Source organism: Macrobrachium nipponense, chromosome 1, assembly GCF_015104395.2.
Source record: "Macrobrachium nipponense isolate FS-2020 chromosome 1, ASM1510439v2, whole genome shotgun sequence".
NCBI lineage: Eukaryota > Metazoa > Arthropoda > Malacostraca > Decapoda > Palaemonidae > Macrobrachium > Macrobrachium nipponense.
The window spans coordinates 193,585,306-193,607,104 of NC_087200.1; the positions used below are offsets into that span (position 1 = coordinate 193,585,306).

The 21,799-nt window shown below is 36.7% G+C and overlaps 1 protein-coding gene across 1 annotated transcript in view; it reads left to right on the forward strand.

The window, feature by feature from the left end:
* Positions 1 to 20,179, forward strand: part of LOC135219962 (prolyl 3-hydroxylase 1-like) — a 39,811-nt gene extending 19,632 nt beyond the window's left edge. Inside the window, exons 3-6 of the mRNA XM_064257206.1 lie at positions 6,109 to 6,259; positions 9,836 to 9,956; positions 13,319 to 13,397; positions 18,898 to 20,179. Of these exons, the coding sequence (XP_064113276.1) occupies positions 6,109 to 6,259; positions 9,836 to 9,956; positions 13,319 to 13,397; positions 18,898 to 19,080 (534 nt within the window). The 3' untranslated portion in view covers positions 19,081 to 20,179. The remainder of the gene's footprint in view (positions 1 to 6,108; positions 6,260 to 9,835; positions 9,957 to 13,318; positions 13,398 to 18,897) is intronic.
* The last annotated feature ends 1,620 nt before the right edge of the window (positions 20,180 to 21,799 follow it).

Here is a 21,799-nt window from a genome sequence, read left to right on the forward strand (position 1 = left end):
TACATTAATGTGTTTCACTAAAGTTCCAGAACACTACAGTAAGTGAAAAATTTCCTTTGTTCTCAAAACTGCAACATAGGAATGGAACTAGGGGACTATACAAAGGGAAAAGTGATCCATCTCATAATGACTAGTTTTATATATATTTAAGAATTTAATCAAAGAAAACTTATTGAATCTTAAATCTTTTATTAAAAACAAAAGTTAGCAAAGTTTACAGTTTTAAAATCCTTGATGAAAAATAAGATTATAAGATTATAAAGTCAAAATTCATTGATTTTGAAATTTTTATTTAAAACAAAAGTGATCAAAGTTTGCAAATCTTTTAAATCCTTTGATGAAAAACAATAAGGTATGAATGCCTGAGCACCGAATGTATCCCATCTCCCTACCCCACCCTGCAGGGTTCTCCCCCCGTCCCTGAGTAGACTCGGATCGATGGGTTAGCTGGTAGCGAGCGAGTCATCACCGCAACCGAAGTGGAGTGAGCGGGAAGGGAAGGGGGGAAGCGGGGGAGGGAGGTGGGAGGTCGGCAACAGGGTGGCTTGTACGCGATCAACGAACAGACACGCGGTGAGAAAAGGCCAGTCGGTAGGGAAAAGCCTATAGGCTAACCCAGCTGCAGCCAATGGACACGAAAATAAAAATAAATTAAATATCAATAATGAGATAGCTAACTAGCCTAGCACGGGGGTGGAAAGAAGAAATAACAAATGGAGTAGAGATAAGGATGTCCTAAAGGCCTAGGCTAATCGCAAACCTGACGGTTTGGGTGTGTTAGCCTAGTCCTCACGCGGCCAAACAGTATGCCGTACCGAAAGAATCGGGGGCAGGCGACTGGGGAGCAGAAGGACAATACGAAGGGACAATGTCCCAACGTAGGAGGAAGAGCTCCTAACAAAAGAGGATTGGGATGAGACTAGCCTATCCTACGATCCGAGACATTGTGGTCGGAGTGGAACGACCCCCGTGAAGGGCTATAGTAATAAAATCAAGCTAACTGCATTAAAAGATAAATAAATATAATATAATAAAATGAAAGGTAAATACTGCGTAACATCGTATGTCCAATTGGTATAGGAGACCAAAGGGAGCACGAGAGACCGCCATGCGGTTGGCGAGAGGGAGAAGGCGGCGCGAGAACAATGATGCTCCCGCTACCTCACTTCTAAGTCTCACAAAAACGATGTAGATTTTAATATAAGATCTAAAACCTTAAAAGCAGTACTTAACTTGGATGCAGAAGCTTGAGCCATCTTGGATCAAAGGAAGAATTCCAAAAGAAGCAATATCACAACACAAAGCAAGAATGCGTGCAATGCTGACGACGCTATCGAAAGGAATCACGCCAGAGACGCTCACTGTAGTAGTAGCGGGTAGCGGGGCTTTGGTTACGGCTCCTCTGTAGCGAGGGATTTTTGGCGGAGAAGGAAGCTAATGGCAAGGGACCTCTGGTAGTGGTTTCCACTCACCCTTTTACTATACCGACACCTTTATATAAGGTGAGCGAGCCAGTTATTGTGGCACTATTGTATTGCTTTTTTCTCTGGTATGTATAGCAGTATTTATACCTTAGAAATGAGGATCAAGGATGCATTTCACGGACCTACACGGGCTGAGCCCAGAAATATATTAATATTAATCTAGATTTGTAAAAACCTTTGTTAAAATAAATAAAATTAGGAAGTCAGTGTTAAAATAATAAAATTAGGAAGTCAGAATTTATATATTTCTTCTTATATTTTTGGCAACATCATAAATAAATTCTTCAATATCCTTCTTGAGTCATACTCTCCAATGAATCTAATACAATGAGACCAGTATTTCCTCTAGTTGATTTGGCCTGTTGATAGAGGGCTGTACACATTTTTGCTACTTCCACCGATCCTTCATCTCGCTCATGGTTATTTTCTATACTTGAAATGACATCCGATATATCTAAATTTGTTGTTATTTTTCCGTTTCATCCAAACGCTGATCTTCTAGAACATTCCCATCTCTTCATAGTAGCACTGGTGGCATTTTAGTGTACATATAATCCTTTTATAGCACAGTTTCTCTCCACCTTATTATTACGGATGACTTCCATGATGGGCAAACAAATAAAGAAAAATTTATTTACTCTCAACCCAAAGCTACATTTTAAGAGAAAGATCTTCTTGTAATCATTGTAAATAACTACCAAAAGAGAATTATCAATACAAATATTTATAGATAGTTTGCTACTTAGCAATTACTAATAAAATAACATTGTTTCCTTGTAACCACTGTAAATAACTATCTAATAACGATAGTAAATTGTTAGTGGGGGTTTTGTCGTGTGGAGGTTTTGTCGTGTGTGGGTTTTTGTCGTGTGGGGGTTTTGTCGTGTGGGGGTTTTGTCGTGTGGGGGTTTTTGTCGTCGTGTGGGTTTTGTCGTGTGGGGGTTTTGTCAGGTGGGGGTTTTGTCAGGCATTCCACTAAACCCACCCCCTCACATGTACCTAAAGTCACACACACACATATATACACTTTTTTTCACAAATTTTCCCTTTGTATTATCATCAAACAGCTGTATGAAACCATAAGAATTTCCAATCCCCAATTGGAAATCCTCACAGTCAGTATCTCTGAACATCAGCCTTTGGCACTGTTACATGCATTACAACCTCTCTTGGATTTATGAACATCAACACACTTAGCATGGTAAGGAATATATAGACATCTGGTAGTGGGCAGTGTGACATACAGGCAGTCCCCGGGTTACGACGGGTTCGGCTTATGACATTCCGAGGTCAAGGTGCTTCTCAATTATATTCTTCAGACGTTATTTCCAGGGTTACGACGCCTACAACGCTGATCTGGCAGATGAAAATATGGACACCAAAAATGCAAAAAATAATCAATATTTGAAGGGTTTTTTTGATGAAAAATGCAATAAGAATGCAATTTACATAGTTTTCAATGCACCTAAAGCATTAAAAGTAAGGTTTTCTTAGGATTATTTATGATGTTCTGGTTTACGACGATTTTCGGCCTATGACACGTCTCAAGAACGGAACCCCCGTCATAAACCGGGGACTACCTGTAATTGTATCTCAGCATTAAGTTATTGTTGACATTTTTTATAACAGTTGTCACGCAGTAAATATTTATGCCTAGATGGTGGGATAAGAGCTGTACATGGGTATTGCAGGCATTTCTTTGGAATTTGTTGCTATATTCATGAATACAATCTAACATTTTAATTATTGTGTGGGATGAAACGTTTGTGGTGGTAGATGCTAGTCTTGAAGATGCTCTCCTTTCTCATATCTTTATAAAAAGAAAAATTACTAGAATCTTCATAATAACACCTCCAAAAGTTGACATAGGATGGGAAAGGAGGCCAAGATTCAAACCCAGTTGTTCACAGCAGATTCAAAGATTAGATAATATTCTTAACTTTGACAATTTAAAACTATGAATTCAGTTAAGCTAGAAAACTAGCTGATACCTGTAGGTCTATCATGTCACACATCTTAGACATCTTGGTAAAGCCAAATGAATCATGAAGTGACAATAGAAAAACTCAATTTTTGTCCAAACAAAAAATCAGTAAAATAAACAATACGTAGTAGGCAGTCCCCGGGTTACAACGGGTTCGGCTTACGACGTTCCGAGGTTAAGGCGCTTTTCAATTATATTCATCAGAAATTATTTCCGGGGTTACGATGCATGTTCCAGGGTTAGGGTGCCTACAACACTGATCTGGCAGAAGAAATATGACACCAAAAATGCAAAATAATCAATATTTGAAGGTTTTTTGATGAAAAATGCAATACGAATGCAGTTTACATAGTTTTGAATGCACTCAAAACATTAAAAGTAAGATTTTCTTAGGATTTTGGATGATGTTCCGGCTTACGACAATTTTCGGCTTACAACGCGTCTCAAGAACGGAACCCCCATCGTAACCCAGGGACTGCCTGTAATTATGTACTTTTTATGAAAATGCTTCTTAATTTAGTAGGTAGAAATGGAGAATGGGACTTGAGGAACATCGTTCTGAGCCCTGCAATGTGACTAATCCACTAAACTAAAATTCTAATGTAATTCAGATTCTTAGTGTACTTGATCATGATTCCAGAGAACTACAGAAAGCAAAGTCCCTATTTCTGCCCTCAACTCTACTGGAAGTGATGGAATGAAAATTGAATTAATAATGAATAAAGCAATTTTTGTTCTCTAAATAATACCTTTGCAAGGACATTTTACTTCAAAACTGTAGTATTATGATAGAAAATTTGAAAAGTTGACTGGAAATTGTATAAGCTATATGCAAGAATAATTCCAAGTTTTCAGCTCCTGACAGATCAGGCTAAAAATACTATTTTCCTTACAGATTTTAATATAAACTTTGCTAACAGCTGCTTCCCGTTTTCTTCATAAGTGATTTAAACATACAGCTTATTGGTGGACTGAAGCATTGGAAAATTAGTAATAGTTAGTAGGAGGGCACACACAGTAGTAGATTGACTGAGCTTAAAATTCTGCAGTCTTGTTTGATATTTCCTGCAACATTTCTGTATTATTAGTAAGGGACACTGAATTTATAAACATGGCTGTATGTTGTGTTTGTGTTTCAAAACGGAAAATTACAAGAGTTAGTTTGTATACAAAGAAATGTGTTTTGCACACATCCAGTCATTCTTCAAAACAAAAGGGTTGACAATATTTTCGAAAACTAATGGAACATAAATCAGCTGCTTAAGACATGATATATTGGTAACAAAAGTAGTTTAGGTCGGTGTCTGCACAAAATCTTATAAGACTGGGCAAGCAGCACTTAGATTAGAAATGGTGGAAAATATCTGTAAGGATATGAAATTTGGTATATAGGTGCAAAAGTGGTTAAAAAGTATTTGTCCAAGTTCTCATTTGTGCAATTGCTTCATGATCCTATGGCCTTTCCATGGGTAGTATCTTGATACATTCAAATCTTTTTCCACTTAACATTCATCTCATATGCCCAAACATACTCAAATCTATTTTCCAGTTTCTTCACTGCACACTGGCCACAAATTCAACATTTGGTAGTCACAACATTACAGAATATTCTTCCTTTTGCTTTGTAATTGTACACATCACTGCTGGGTATAGAAATTGAAGCCCTTACATTTACTGAATTTTGCATGCTTACTCATGTGAGACTTTGATTTACTAGTAGTTCAACAGTCTTTTTCTACCTTGTCCTGTCTGTCATTATTTTTCTTACTATCTAGCAGTTCTAAGCCTCGAAATTTAGTAAGACACCGAGATAACATGGGTATCTTCTTTCCACCAACATCTCTTCCTTAATTTAGTTATTGGAATGATGTTTTCAGGTAATAAAGCACTAGACTTGAACACATAAGAGAATATCTGAGAGAGAAGAGTCATAGGTAAGGGTACAAAAATTACATTTTGGGATGGTTTCAGTCCAGAAATTAGTAAGACTGGCTGAGCTGGGAGAGATGCCTGTGAAAAAGCTCACCTATGTATCAATGGAGGAGAAGTGATTAGGACCCAAGTTTTATGCTTTCTTTCTGATAGACTGAAGAAAAGGACCTTTTAACATTATCTTCAGGTCAGTCAGCTATGGAATCCTTTTAGATTTAGTGACATGGAACTGAAGGAGTGACATACAAGTACTGGCAGCAGAGTCATGCAGACTTGGCAGTATGACCAACAATTTGGATTTATAATTTGTAAAAGATGTTTCCTCCATAAAAGAAAAAGCCCTTCATCTCATTAATTCCAGAAGGGAAGGACAAAGAAAGATTTCCAAGGGTTATTGTGTGGATACTCCAATTGTTGGGTTTGGTGATAAAGCTTGTGTAAAAGGAGGACTCAGTCTGCTATCTTGTGGTGCGTAATACCTTGAATTAATACCATACAATTCATTTGATATGATGGCATATGTAAGGGCACAGTGAAATGCAGTTTGATAACAAAGTCATATACATTTTTTTTTTATATATTCTTCATCTTTCCTCTTTACGGGTTATATATGGTTGCATCTTTTTTATTATATTTTCCCCCTCATCTTATCGTATACAACAGTAAAATGAATTTTATTTGTGATGTTTGTATTGTTTTCTGTTACAGATGGTTCATGCAAAACTGATTGGCACAGAATTATTGGAACTCATTTTGGATGTCACAGACCATTTGCGGGATTATATTCAAGAGTACTTCAAACTGGAGAAGCATTTGTATTTTTCTTTCACACATCTTGTTTGTCGAACAGCAAAGCCAGGTATGCACATATACTAATCTGTTATTTTCTTGATTTATTTCTGTGGACTAACCTCTTTTTATGCTAGCATGTGTGATGGACCTGCACTATGATGGAGGCTCTTGCTTTTAGCTCTTCCCTGTGCTTTTCTGGCGTATCTTGTTTTATATATAATGCTTGTGTGTGTTCTAATGGTGTCTCTAATTGTCAACAGGTTGAGGAAGGTGCTTGGAGTCCTTACCAAGCTGGTTATCTTGTGTATGGTCACACAGAGTACACTTACTTCAAGAAGACAATAAGATATTACAAGCTGAAAGGACAAGCTTTAGCATTGCATTCAGAATGTAAATAACAAAGAGTTTGAGGAGAACAGAGCAAACATTCATGGCTTAGCCGAACATTGAGGAGATTGACATGGCTGCTGAAGTTTGCATGCTAACAAGACCTTGTTAGTTTCAGGGTTTCAGAAGTTTGCATGCCTGCAAGACCTTGTTAGTTTCAGGGTTGCTGAAGTTTGCATGCCTGCAAGACCTTGTTAGTTTCAGGGTTGCTGAAGTTTGCATGCCTGCAAGACCTTATTAGTTTCAGGACTTCCGAAGTTTGCATGCCTGCAAGACCTTATTAGTTTCAGGACTTCTGAAGTTTGCATGCTTGCAAGACCTTGTTAGTTTCAGGGTTTCTGATTTAAGCTCTGACTAGTCCCTACAAACCATATGGCTCTGAGGAAGCTATTGATGGTTTTGGAATCTTCTAGATTGGGCAACAAATTTGGGAGTACTGATTCCAAAATTATTTTTGCGAAATGTTAAGTTTTCCTACTCAGTGCCTACTCATATGTTGGGTTGAGGAATTAAAGAGATAATGATTTGGCAGAAAGCAAAGCAAGTAATTTGGTTCAGCTTGGTTTCGTGTGAATTCCACAAGGATGCATAGGCTGAAAACTGATATTAATGAACCATGGGATTTTCTTGGGAATGGTAACCATTTTGTGGTGTTTGGAGAGGGAATCTTCCAAGTGGCAGAGGATCTGTGAATAGTGGCTTCCACTACGCCCCTTTACTTATACCGACACCCCTTGGGGTGCTCGCACTGAGGGTAGTAACTTCAGCATACCATGTAAGCTTTTTTGTCTGGTATATTTAGGATATATTTATACTTGAAATATGAGCTACAGGGATTCTTCACCGGGCGACACAGGTCCTCCCCCAGAAATAGATTTTTCCTTCGTCAAAATCCCTTTATTAAGGCTTGGATCACAGCCTCTGTCAAAAATGGTTTCACATGATTTCTCTGTGACCTTATTTTGTTCATTGTCAGTTTGTTAATTTTTAATCATAGACTGATAGAAGCCAATTTCAATATGAAATAGCCTTTGAACTCTGCAGCATTCTGATGGAAACTGGCTTAGAATATCTAGCCACATCTGGCAGATAGCTAACATTATACTCTGTTCATTTTAAGAATGGAATGGAATATAGAATTTAGGCCAAAGGCCAAGCACTGGGACCTATGAGGTCATTCAGTGCTGAAAGGGAATTGAGAGTAAAAAGTTTTAAAGGTGTAACAGAAGGAAAACCTTGCAGTTGTACCATGAAACAATTGTTAAGAGAGGGTGGACAGTATGATGGAAGAAAGACAATATGAATGGAGGTATAGTAAAAGGAGTGAAAGGGGTTGCAACTAGGGGGCCAAAGGGATGCTGCAAAGAACCTATAGTAATGCCTACAATGCACATAAGGGGGCACGGACAGCACTAACCCCCTATGGGATCTGTTCATTTGAATCAAACTGACTATAGTCTTCAGTTTTGTATTTTAACAGTTGTTTTATTTAACCGCCAGCAATTCCAGATGGCTTTGTTCCTTTTTGTATAATTAGATCATCAGAATTAACAGTTTATTATAGTTTTCAAGAAATATTTATTCATATTAAATAATTGTAGTTTAAATTGCTGCAAAACATCTGTTAGTGATAATTTTTCTAATAAGTTATGAGATATTTTTTTTGAAAATGACCCCATCATTTATTTTTACGTTGTCTTATGAGTGATTAGTATACTTTATTTTCTTTCTTTCTGTAAATCTTCAGCTGCAAATCATTATGGACAGAATCAACAGGCTATTAACCCAAGAGGGCTCCAAAGGGAAATCAGCCTGCAAAGAGACAAGTTACAGGAAAAGGTGACAAATAAATAGATGTGACATAATAATACGTGTGAAATTCAAGGGATGCCATCACAGTGCAGGAATAAATTTGCTCCTTGCTTAAATATGTGGAGATCAGAAATTACACTGTTATATTAGGCAAACTATTCCACATAGATCTAATTGTAGCCAAGATAAAACTCCGAGAAGACAACACACTTCTTTGCAGCAGCAGCCTGCTTAGTGTTGTGAGCAAAAATTAGCTAGGTCAGGTAAAGAAGAATTCAGAGGATTTTTGTTATTGTAGTGCATAATGTACGACAAACATGATGGACATCAAGATTTGGCAGATTAAACTTGACTGGTGACATAACTCTATCAAAGAGTTTGAGATGAGAGTCAGCACTGGAAGGCCACATTTGAGAACAGTACTATAACCAAGGAAGAAGAAACAAGATAAAGCATTTAAGATAGCTTTTTCACCCAAAAATTTCAGACCTATTTACAAGATAGCTTCTAAGCCTTTTGGCTTAGAAGCTATCAAAGGAGCTTATGTGTCTGCTCCAAAAGCAGCCGTTCTCACTAAGTCAGATGTATAACAAGTTGTTAATGCCATGCTGCCTTCTCCTCTTCCTACCTCGGAAATTTCTCATGTTAATTAATGGGATAGGCGAATGATGTTATTTATACCTGGCCCATTCTGGTATCACCTAACTTGTATCCTGCCTTTGCTGGTTTTCCCCTTGTGGGCAGCTGATCTGGAACTAAGCATGGTCTTATGCTGGACAAGTATTGTTCCATCTCAAGAAATCTCATATTTTGTGTGTACTGGAGGCTTGATGGCTTTAGGCACGTTAGCTTCTTGCAAGATAACATCATCCCAATATGAAGAAATTAAATCTGTTCTAGTCACCTATTTAAAAGCAAGGTTTGTGAGATATAAGTACGTCGAACATTTCTGAAATAGATTTTGCTTTGTAGAGAGAAACTATGGGCACACACTAAGGTTTCTACTCCCTACTGACTGATTGGGTACATAGAGATTACTTCTTCAAAACTTAGATATGATATTTGGGTAAAAAATTTCATGTTTCTTCCAGCTTTAAGAGTAAGTATCAAAAGTTTTGCCTTCCTTTAATTTGGTGGAAAACCTTTTTGTTGCAGCATTGTCGAGAGATGCTAAGTGAACTTTTGAAAATTATTTTCTATATTACTATAGGTAAACATTCATCATTTTCTTTTAGTAGAAGTTTCAAAGACTTTTGCTTTCTTGCATATTTCCAAACCATAACAATACGTACCAAACTTGCCATATGTTAGATAGAAAGGTAAGACAGATGTACGTCTTTAACAATCTGACAGTAGGAATATGAAAGGTCAGCTGTAGAATATTGCTTTATGGTACTTATTTTTAAGTCCTGTCATTGATAATAGATTGTTTTCCTTGTTTCAGATAAGTCAGCAAATAGGTCAGCATCTGATTTAAGCCATGAAGTCCATGCTGATAACTGCATTTTGCAAGAGTCGGGCAGATGTCTGAAAATACCACCTGCATACACTTTCCGGGATTACAGGTGGTGTATTTTTATCCCATTATCTTGCTTTGCCTTACCTATTTTGAAAGCTGTCATTTCTTGGAAACATCTTTTTCTTTGTCAAGTAACAGATGATGCATTTGCCTGATTTCTTGTGTGTTATCATGGCCTCTTATAAATAAGGTTTACGTATATTGTTTGAAATTGATTGATTGATACTTGCACCAACTTTTAGTTTAACGTTGTAACAAGTAAAGCCTATTCGAAACAAAACTTATCCACTTGATGCATCCTATACGTACATGGATGAAAATGTGAATTTAACTAGTCCCTAAAATCAGCTCCAGAAACACATTCGTCAACAGCCGATAACTGGAAATGAATTTACATATTTATGGCATCAGTTATTATTTGAAGTTTCTTGATATTGCAACTACTCGTAACAAAATGCCACAAACTAAAAAGAAACATGGTTACGTTATATTAATAACAAATAATATAATTTAAATCCTCCAAGTTTACATATTTGCTTGTATTTGGGATGCTGAGATATCTTCAGTCCTGTTCTCTTGTGTGTGGCTGCAACTCAATTATATTATAGTATATTGTAAATGCAATCACTGAAAGATCCTATACTATAACAAAACAAACATATTACGGTAATTCATATCAGGTGGAGTGGAAAGGGGAAATTATTCTGTGAACATTTCGTAGACAACTCATATTGGAAAGTAAAGGAGTTCTTAACTGAATAAAATATGCACCTTCATAAACTTTTCCTTTCCAATTATAATTGAATATGCACAATGTATATTTGACTTTTGGACCTTGTTTGTTTTTCCAGTGGTACAACTAGTACGTACTATACTCGGGTTTTTTGTTTTTCCATCTGTCCACCCACCTGTGGTGTTTTGCGTATGGTAACACTGTGTCCCGGGCTTTAGATAGTTACATTCAGCAATAATAAAAATATCCTATTCGAATATTTACGGTTTAATTTCGCATACAGTTCATTATTAAAACACCTTTCAGTTGCAAATGTACACTCAGATATCCTTTTATTTACCTAAAACTTACACATAGCGAACCTATCTAAGCCGGGACGCATTGTTACCATACGCAAACACCACAGGCGAGTGGACAGATGGAAGAAAACAAAGTATAGTAACACTGCGTCCCAGGGCTTTAGATAGTTACATTCAGCAATAATAACAATATCCTATTTCAAATATTAACGGTGTAATCGCATACATTCATTATTAAAACACTTTTCAGTTGCAAATGTACACCCAGATATCCTTTTATTTACCTAAAACTTACACATAGCGAACCTATCTAAAGCCCGGGACGCAGTGTTACCATACGCAAACACCACAGGCGGGTGGACAGATGGAAAAAAACAGAGTATAGTTATTATTATTATTATAAAGGGTTACAGTTTATTCAGACCTCTGAGCCTAATAAAGGCTCTTCTCGGGCTGGTTAGTACGTACTAGTACTATCATTCCTTTGGATGAGGCAAAAATTACATTGCTGAAAAGCAGATATAGTTCAGATGAATGCATAATACTTAGTGATTGCTAAAAACTTTGATAAATAAAATTAGAGTCTGTACTGAATACCCAGGTGTTCTGGAAATAAAATAGGCTAGAATACCAAAAGGAGTGACTTGTCCTCAGTTGTTTCAATTGCTGTTCTTTAAATACCTTGAGGTGCCTAAAATCTTTCCATAGAGGAAAACAATTACGTTTGTTGTCATACCTTGGTTAATGGACTTAATCCATTCCACAAAGCTGTCCAATATAATATCAACAATATGTCCTTAAATTGAGCACATTTTTCCCAGAAGAACTTTAGGTAATTGTATGAAACCGTTCCAAACTTCCAAAAATACAACTAATAAAAAGCATTTCAACTTGAATATAAGACACCTATTATGCAGAACTTCTACAAAACGTAAACAGAGGCAATAAATATCAATCTGGTCTTCCTCTGCCTGGGGAAGAGGGGGAAAGATGTTATTGTTTGGAAACAAAGGCAGGTAACAGAGTTTCTGGGAATTTTTCCCTTTTCTGTTTTGTATATTACTTAATGATATAATAATAATGTCATAGTAAAGCCTAAAAACACCAAAGTCCCAGAACGCTGCCTGCTGGAACATCAAACTTGATACTTGATCAGTGTAGGGTCTCAGACTATATAAAATTCACCAGGAACTCTCTGGAGTTTATATGTTAGATCCTTATGGTTAATCAAGTTGAAAGCAGACTTGGAATGAATTTGGACTTAATCCAGTGTAGAGGTTGTCCTGCTTGTAATTACATAGATGGAATAATGGATTTGAGGCAGCAAAGTTGTATTCAGGGGCTAGGTCCTGATATAGGTGGCTTAAAGGTAAACTTTTTACTATCTTTAGCTTTTAACTCCATGTAAATGTTTACTTTGTAGAGGGCTATCAGAATTGATCATATTGCTTTAATTCACTTATCAGTGAATAATTGTTTTCATTTTAAAGATCTTTAGCAATTATACAGTTCACTTTTCATAACCACTAGTTTTTCATTGTACGGATCTATTTGAAGGTCTTAGTTTTCAGGGTCACCCAACTACTGGTAAATATATTTTACCATTTAAGATCTACTATAATCACCTTTTTCAGCATATCTTAGCCATAAGCAAGTGTTTTTTTTTTTTTTAAAGATCTAGCTAGACATTATAATCTTAGACTAAATATTATTGAGACCCATAATGATACTGTTTTGGGCTGTCAAAAACAGGTATGATATATTCTAAATTACCTAGGTCAAGTTAAATCCTTTGTATACTTTTACCAAAAACGAAGGCACCAGGATTTAAGCAGTTTAAATGATTAGACGGCAGAAGCATAGTCAAATGTGAGCCTGGAACACTTGACTGAATTATTTAAGATCCAGTGTTTTATCATGTGCAGATTTGCAGCAGACGCTTGAAAGAAAAAGGCATTGAATTATATAGATAATTCAAGAGTTGTGAAAGCATTTATGTTGTACATGAATGCTCAATATCAATCTCTTTGCTGTGAAACTATGGAAGGGTCTGATTTGAGATAGTGTTTATTACCCCAGTGCTTCATTGTTAAGTTTTCAGTAATTTGTTAATAATTTTAAGCTGATTTTTGCACTTTTAAAGACTTTATTAAGCATGTTTTTTCAATTTTGCCATTTATTATCAAGAAAGGTATAGACATCACTTGCAGTATTACCTATCTACCCTGTGAAATCAGTCCTATATGTAATTATTACAGCGGTACTTTTTGTTACAGAATTTGAAATAGAGAATATGAAACATCATTATTTCAATGAAGTATAGTACTCCCATGTTGCATAAATGGAAATCATAGATTCCTTTTTCACTTGTTGCAGTGCAATTCTATACCTCAACGAGGACTTCAAAGGAGGGGAGTTCATTTTTACCAAGGATCGTACAGGGGCGTCATATGAGGTAAATAGCTGTAGTTTTATTATTTATACCTTTAATAGCCTTTCATTTGCCCTGTTTGTCATCAGATTTGAGTTTTCCAAAGTTTTGATGTAATTCATGAACTATTTATGATATCTGTGGAATTCCAGTCCTTTGTGGCAACCGCAGGAGAGGTTTCCATTGACTTATAAGTGACATTACTTTTCAAGAATATGTAATTAGAAAATTACTGTCATGATCAGGTCACTGTCATGATCAGGTTTTCTTGGTAGTTTTTAGTATGCTCAACAGAAATAGATGAAGGGGCCTAGGAACACTATACAATAATAGTTTCTGTTAACAAGTCTTTGTGATAATTTCATTTGGGCTTTTTAACTGAACAGACTACAGCAACCAGATATACTGTTATTCTCCATAATAAGATTGTTTGCTGTAAATATCTGATATGCCAGAATTTAAGCAGATGAAAGCAATGAAAATAATTTCCCTAAAGTATAGTATTTTGATTTCAAAATCGGCAGTGATGTGTGGTTTGATGATTCAATTGATAATAATTAAATTTTTATTGACTAATTTCCACAGTATTTTCCTTGGTTCATTAGAAGGGTTTCTTCAAAATCCAGTGGTCCAACTTTAATTTTTTTTTTTACATAATTAGAATTATTGTTATGGCATTTGTAACTGAAACTGAATGGAAAATGACTGTTTATAATATAGTGTCTTTGTTCAGGCTTAAAATTCTGGTCTAGTGATTGTTGGTTCGTCCTGAATTAAGAATTAATGAAGCAGATATTTTGTTTTGTATATATATATATATATATATATATATATATATATATATATATATATATATATATACGTATATAGTATATATATATATATATATATATATATATATATATATATATATATATATATATATATTATACTATATATATATATATATATATATATATATATATATATATATATATATATTAGAATAATCTAGGACCCTTGTCCTGTAAGTTTGTGTTGGGGCTTCCTCCTGCACTTGTTGCTGTCTTGGTGATTTCCTGACACTATATATATATATATATATATATATATATATATATATATATATATATATATATATATACGTATATATATATCTATATATATATATATATATATATTATATATATATATATATATATATATATATATATATTATATATTCTTTTTATACCCTTACTCTCCAGATCAGTATCTAGTGCAAAGTTTTCCTTTGAAATATATGTCCCATTAGAGTTAAAGGAAGAGAGGACCTCGGCATTTTGAGAAATGCTCTGCATGAAGGAGACAGGGAATTGAGATGTAGGGGGAATAGAGAGGAATTTTAACATTGTGAGTCTTCTTCACCGAACTCAGAAGAATATCCATTACAAAGGGTTATAAATGTCATAGTCACTTGATCAGTTGTATGCATTCAGTAGTATATATAGGGTCAGAGATGTAGCAAGTGGCACAGCCAGAAGTACAGGAACAGCAAGCAGCATCGTGGTTAGAGAAGTAGATGTCCCAGATTACCGTCATTCAGATAGAACTTCCGAAGAGAGAAGCTGACAGCCTGAAATTGTATACTGTCACTTTAGGTGACCCTTTTGTCTTTAAAAGATTCTTACAAGGAATGGGAAATGCCATTTTTCCAGAATGAGAGAGGCAGCAACAAATAGAAGTCAGTTTGGTTGCCTAGTCCAAAAGAGGGAGAGCACCAACCACATTCCATTTAGTGGGAAGCAGGCCCTAGGTTTGGATACAGCAGTTGAGGGAGAAGGAGGTGGATGGAGAATGAGAAGAAAAATAGGGAGGACGGGAAAGCAGCCTGTGTACCGTGTTACTGGGCACAAAATAGGGAATATAAGAGCTGCAGATGTGATTCGAATCGGGTTTGATATATAGAACCCCTAGATAATGTATTGGCCTAGTTCCTCCTACATTGAGAACTGGGCATCTTGTGATAAGAAACCACCTCTATATTTCACGGTTAGAATAACAAATGCATAATTTAAAAATATTTTAGCAAGTATATACTTTCTCAGAGACTATTGATGCAAAAACAAATAATGGTTAGTACTTACAGATGAACTGGAAACTTAACTGAGTATGATATGACAAATGTGAATTGGGCTAAAGAAAATGCAACTGGCATGTTTACACTTAGAAATTAGAATAAAACTATGCAATGAAAAGGAAGCACAAGAGCAGCCAGTAATAAGGTAAAGAATGACGTAAAATAAGGAGAATATGAACAAGAGTATGATGGGTAGAAGGTAGGGATGGTTGCCTCTTTTGAACAAGAGCATAAAGGCAGACTCAGATATCGTCGATCCAAGACTGCAACTGGCGTAATGGCTTCGTTTGGTGTCAGTCGCAGACCCTCTGGTACAAGAAAATGAAAATAAATAAAATCAGCTGATTACGTCACCAACACGACTTATGCAATCTACAATTATGACAGCATTACGCATGTCGAGATGAGATTGCCGACATACGTAGCCGTCCACGTACGTCGCCGGTGATCTAGGCCATGCTTTTTAACAGTTTTTTTCCGGATGGCGACTGCCGTGAAGGCAATTGCATCATACGTAAGACACGTGCTGATGTACACAATAACATTACAACATATGTAACTGTGCTGTGAACATGTTGGATTGTATAAAAGTATGAGATAACAACTTTGTTGTTATTTACCTTTACTATATGAAATTCTGAAATTATTTAATAAATATTCTTCATTTGGATTTGCACATTACTTTTTGTACAAGTTTTAGGTTTCTTTTTCTTATCGCTCCTTATACATTTCAGTCTTTATTTGTCTCAAGTATAATAACCTTTAAAATATTGGAGAGGGGTTGAAGTGTCCAAAGTTTACTGTGTTCAACATTTGAAAATTAAGTAAATATTTCACAAAATTTATCATATTACAAAAGTATACATATTTATATTTAACAATAGCAGGTGATTTTATGTATAAGATATATAAAAGTACATACAAGAGGAATTCACATTACCGTTGTTAGATACAACAGTTACAAGAAGTGTCCGTTGAAGTACTACAAGGTGTACTCGAAGCTGGACTCCTCGTACAGGGAAATATGTTCTCCAGGAAACTGTTACTGGCAACTTGGCTGAGACTCGGTAGTGTCAGAGGCGATGGCGATGTTGACGACCCAATGCAAGGAACAGTGCTTGCCCAAGGAGACAGACGTTCCCCCTGAAGCAAAGCTATTTGCTGCGGTGACAGGCAGTAAAGTTGTTCTGGTTGGGAAGCTGATTGATTGGCAAAGGATGTCGAAGGAACAGCAGGATGATGCATGAAGTATGTCGAAGGAATAGCAGGATGAGGGATGAAAGCTCTGGGTGATGACGTTTCTTGGCCCATTTCCACAAATGCATATCTCGTATGTGGGAACAGGTTCAATAATGCTTTTAATTGTCCCTGCTTCGATGCCTTTTGTAGTTTCTGAACAAGAAACCTGATTTCCTTCTGAAGGTAATTATAGAAGAACAGGTCAATCTCAGCTCAGTCCTTTACAACCTTCTTCAAGTGGAGATTCTAGTAAGCCTGTACGGGATTTGGATTCAACTGGTCAAAGAGGACCTGCCTGGTTGCTTCAGCATATGTAATCACCTAAGAAAATTGTTAGTCATCAAACAAAAGTGCTGTAATATATATTTCATTGGAAAAATAAAAACCGGTAAAATAATTTATGAAAATAAGTTATGCGAGGTTTTGTATTAATTTTGTGTGGGAAAAAATTGAAGAAAATCGTTACAAACAAATTCTTATGTTCAAAGTTTTAATTGTTGAAATCATATAATTATTGTATTTTTGTTATTTTTAACTAAAATAAAGAACAGTGTGGAAATAATTAAATATTAACCTTGTGAAGTGCGCTGTCTTGGCTCTGTTGACTTATATTGTCAAGCTTCTTTTGCTTTGACCTACTTTCCTCGATGGAAAGTAGTCGTGTCCCCATCATCCCCACCAGCAGCAGCCTCAACTTCTTCAGAGGCATGAAGAAGGGCAGCAGCAGCGTACTGCAGGGAGAGAACAAGGGAAATATATTAATATATTTGGGAACAGCTTACAGTGGTCCCCGTATTTGCAGGAGATACGTACAAGACCCCCCGACGAATAACTAGAACCCATGAATGGTTGGAACCCATATAAAAATGCCAAAAACCGCCTATTTTATTAGTTAAAACTCAAGAAAAACCCACTAAAAATGTTTATGCCTGTTTTAATATTTTTTATCACAAAAAGTGCATTTTATGATGAAATTGTTAACAGAAAAGAAAACAGGAATTTGTGGATATTTCTCATAGAAACATACTGCGAATACGCTAATTTTCCGCGTATAATGGGGGTATGTGCCAGAGAGAAATCATCGAATGCGTGAGTCCGTGAATGCCAAGAACGCGAATACAGGGGGTCCACTGTATATGAAACATGAAAATCTTGTTTCATTCCTAGCATCTTGGGTTTTTCTGCTGGACAGTGTGATTACAGCTGAATGGGTGCTCCTGCTGCCATTCCTCCAACATCGTCTCCCTGGAGTCTGATAGGGCGACACCTGGAGTTTTCTTCATACGGAGCTGCTCAGATCCTTCACTGGCCCTCTCAGAATCTGTCGTCGACTACTCAGAGTGGGATATCCAACTCAGAGTGGGATTCCATGACTGGTTCCTCCTTGATGTCAGTCGGGACGAGTGACATTGACTGAGAAGAATCTTTGCTAAATTGGAACCGACAGGGGTCATCAGAACCATGGCTAGGGGCAGCTGCTGAAGATGTACTTGGCTCCACTGAGACCTTGTATGCTACAACCTTCTTCCTCACACCTTCACAACGTTTTGTGGCATAACTGCTGGTCCCACAAATGGCACACCAAAGAAAGCACCGGAGGTCACAAAAGGTCAAGGTAGTGTTGACCTGGCAGCTGGGATGCTGCCTTTTATAGCTGAGAATGCACATGTCACAATGTGGCTACTGTGCACCCCCTCTGAGCTTGTTGAAGGATTGCTAAGTACATTGTGTGTGTTATAGTGTAAACCGTATGTCGAAATTGCTACGTATGTCTGCCGTAATCACATTACATCAGTTGGGAGGGCATAACGACACTCTCATACGTCGGCATGACATGGCGACTCTTGAGAGTTTGTATAGCTTGACCATGACAACGACATGCAACAGCTAGTTGTTGCCAACACTTGGTGGACGTCGTGAAACTCGATGACTCTGTGAGGAAACATGGAGACTGGAGCGTAATTCAGTCGTAATACGACCATTACAACCTGAATGGCTTGAATCTCTGATGTCTGAGTCAGGCTTAAGGCTGCTTAAAGTTCTGGTTTATTTATATTGAACAAATACTTCAGTTTACTGCACAAACACTTTAACTTGCTTCAGCTTTTTGTTTTATCAGTTTCATTTTTCTTTTGAGCATTAATTTTTGTTATAGTGAATAGTACCAGTATTTCATTTTAATTTCAGGGGATGGTACAGCCAAAGTGTGGAAGGATGGTAGCCTTCTCAGCAGGTCCAGAAAATTTGCATGGTGTCTTACCAGTTTTGGAAGGAAGTCGATGTGCCATTGGGATGTGGTTCACTCATAATGAAAAGCACAAAGAAATTGAACGATCATTAGCTGAACTGCTGCTCAAGAAGTTGGAATGATTCGTGGAAGGCTTACCTGTTTCTGGAAACCGAATTATGCTCTTCTTATGTGCCTGAATGTTGGAATTGTATGCTCAGGATCAATGGATTTAACATTAACTAATGTACTTGCTAAAACCCAGGCATTCAAGTGTCAGCTGTAGGGAATATTAAACAAGTAAATAATGTGCCGAAGTTTCGAGTTTTCTGTACAGCCACTGCAGCATAAATCAAGGCCACGGAAAATATATCTATCTTTTGGTGGTCTCGATATAATGCTGTATGAGCCACGGCCCATGAAACTTTGACCACGACCCTGTGGTGGCCAGTCTTATATCGTTCCCTGAAGAACAATTATGGCTAGCTTTAACCTTAAATGAAATAAGAACCACTGAGTCTAGAGGGCTGCAATTTGGTATGTTTGATGATTGGATGGTTGATGATCAACATAGCAATTTGCAGCCCTCTAGCCTCAGTAGTTTTTGAGATCTAAGGGCGGACATAAAAAGTGCGGATAGAAAAAAAGTGCGGATGGACAGCCAAAACCGGTGTAACAGTTTTCTTTTAAAGAAAACTGATGAAAATGGTGAAACTTGGATTATCTAGTCACTACAGCTAACACAGTACAGTCAGCGTTGTTTTTTATGTAATTCAAACTTTGAAATCTAGTCAAATTTAGACATTAACGTAACACTATTTCTTAAATTCCTAAAAGTCTATCAAAGATATAGAAAAAGTCATCCTTCAAACTTTGCCAATGAAGTGTATAGCACAGAAAGTAACATGGAAGAAGTGGTTGTTATCAAGCTAGCAATATGACATACAGAAAACTGAATTGCCAGACAAGGGACATTTTTTGTATCTTTTGTTATTCCTAGACCATTTAATTTTCGTTCACACAGTTTATCTGATGTTTATCCTGCCATTCCTCGATGGGAAAGTGTATGAAAATGTTATATTTTATTATTAATGATATAGTAGTAGGCATATATTTTGTTATTGTCCACGTGTGTGTAGTACTAAATCTATGGGTTTATTCAGCTGGCACTGGAGATGTTCAGAATTGTGCGGCATGTTTTGAAACCTTTGTATAAATAAAATAAAATTTCTGTTTTCTTAACTTTAATTTATTCCAGCCAGGAAATTAAACTGTTCTTATATTGTAAACAAGAACTGCATTTTCATTCATTTTTATTTGTTATAAGAGTAATTGCAATTAAAACTTCATTGTAAACACTCAAGTCCCCTGTAAAAAATCTAAACCTTTGTTACCTTGTCACAAAAACATACGGTTGGGAAAAAAAGTAGTTAATAAATAAATGAATTGCAGTCTATAAACTTACTCAGAATTTCTAAAATAGCAGATCTGGTTGTTTGCATCTGCCAAAGTTTCTCGAGGGTTCTTGTGAGAGGGAGTAAGTTGTTTGCAATTTGTCGGGAGTGCTTACCTGGAAGAGTTTTAAATGTTTTTCGTATGGTTGATAATTATGTCGTGTTTCGTGTTTTTATTGCTGTTTAAGATCGTGTAGTATGTATTTATGTCTGTGGTTTTCCTAAAAAGAGAGAGAGAGAGAGAGAGAGAGAGAGAGAGAGAGAGAGAGAGAGCGAGCGTAAGTGGTGGATGGATAGTTAACGAGTGGTTTCTTGTTGGGTGATCGTCTGGGTTGTGTGTGGAGTGGTTGCCGGGTCAGTTAGTCAGTCTGTGATGAGTAATGGTAGAGGACAGAGATATGGCAGAGTCTGTTGATGGTCAGTTGTTGTTGTGTGATTTGATTGATTTTGATATTGTGTAAATGTTGTGCGTGTGTCTGTCTGGTTGTTGTTGAGGTAAAGAGTGTCTGTTGTATTTGATTTTGTGTTTTGATGTTTGTGAGTTGTTTGTTGGAGACAGTGTTGGCAGTTGTGTATTGATTTGTTGAGTTGTCTGATGTTGTTGGTGTTGTTTGAACAGTGAGTTGTTGTATGATCTGTTGTGTTGTTTTCGAGTTGTTGGTATTTGTCTGCATAGTGATTGTAATGTTGTATTTTTGTGGATGTTCTTGTATGGTTTTGGGTGCTTGTCTGTCTTTTGTGTAGTATTGAATTCAGCGGTTGTTGTGTTTCGACGACTGTATCCAGCGGACGCACAGCATCTCGCCCTGAGTGTCTCGAGTGTAAGGTGAGTGCATGTGTTTTTGCTTTGTGTATTCGTCTTCTGTGTTTCATTAAGCCAATTGTCCTGCATGTATTAGTAACATAAAGGGGAAAGTATGGCTGTGGGAAAATTTGTCAGTCTGAACGATTAATGTAAATGTGGGAGGACCGTGTTGCTTGCTTTTGTTTTTTGCTTGTGATTCCGTCACAGGATGACTGTTCCACAGATTTATAGTAAAGAGTTGTAAAGTCAATATATTACGGGGTCTGCATAACTAATGCGCGCGCGCGCGCGCGCGAACACACACACACACACACACACACACACACACACACACACACACACACACCATCAGAAAATTAACTATTGAAATAAAACTCATGAAAGATTGTCTAACACGACATAATATCTTGGCGATGGTAGGATTCATACTTAATCCTAGTCGTAAAAGTTAAAATATTTTTTGAGTGATTTTGGCCAAAAGATAAATGATGTTTAGATGCTATGATATCCAGACAGGAAAATGATACTTCAACGATCTCAGAGCCACAGACCAGATGCATGTAGCATCTTTGCCCTAATCTCTGTAGAAGCCCATGGAATTTT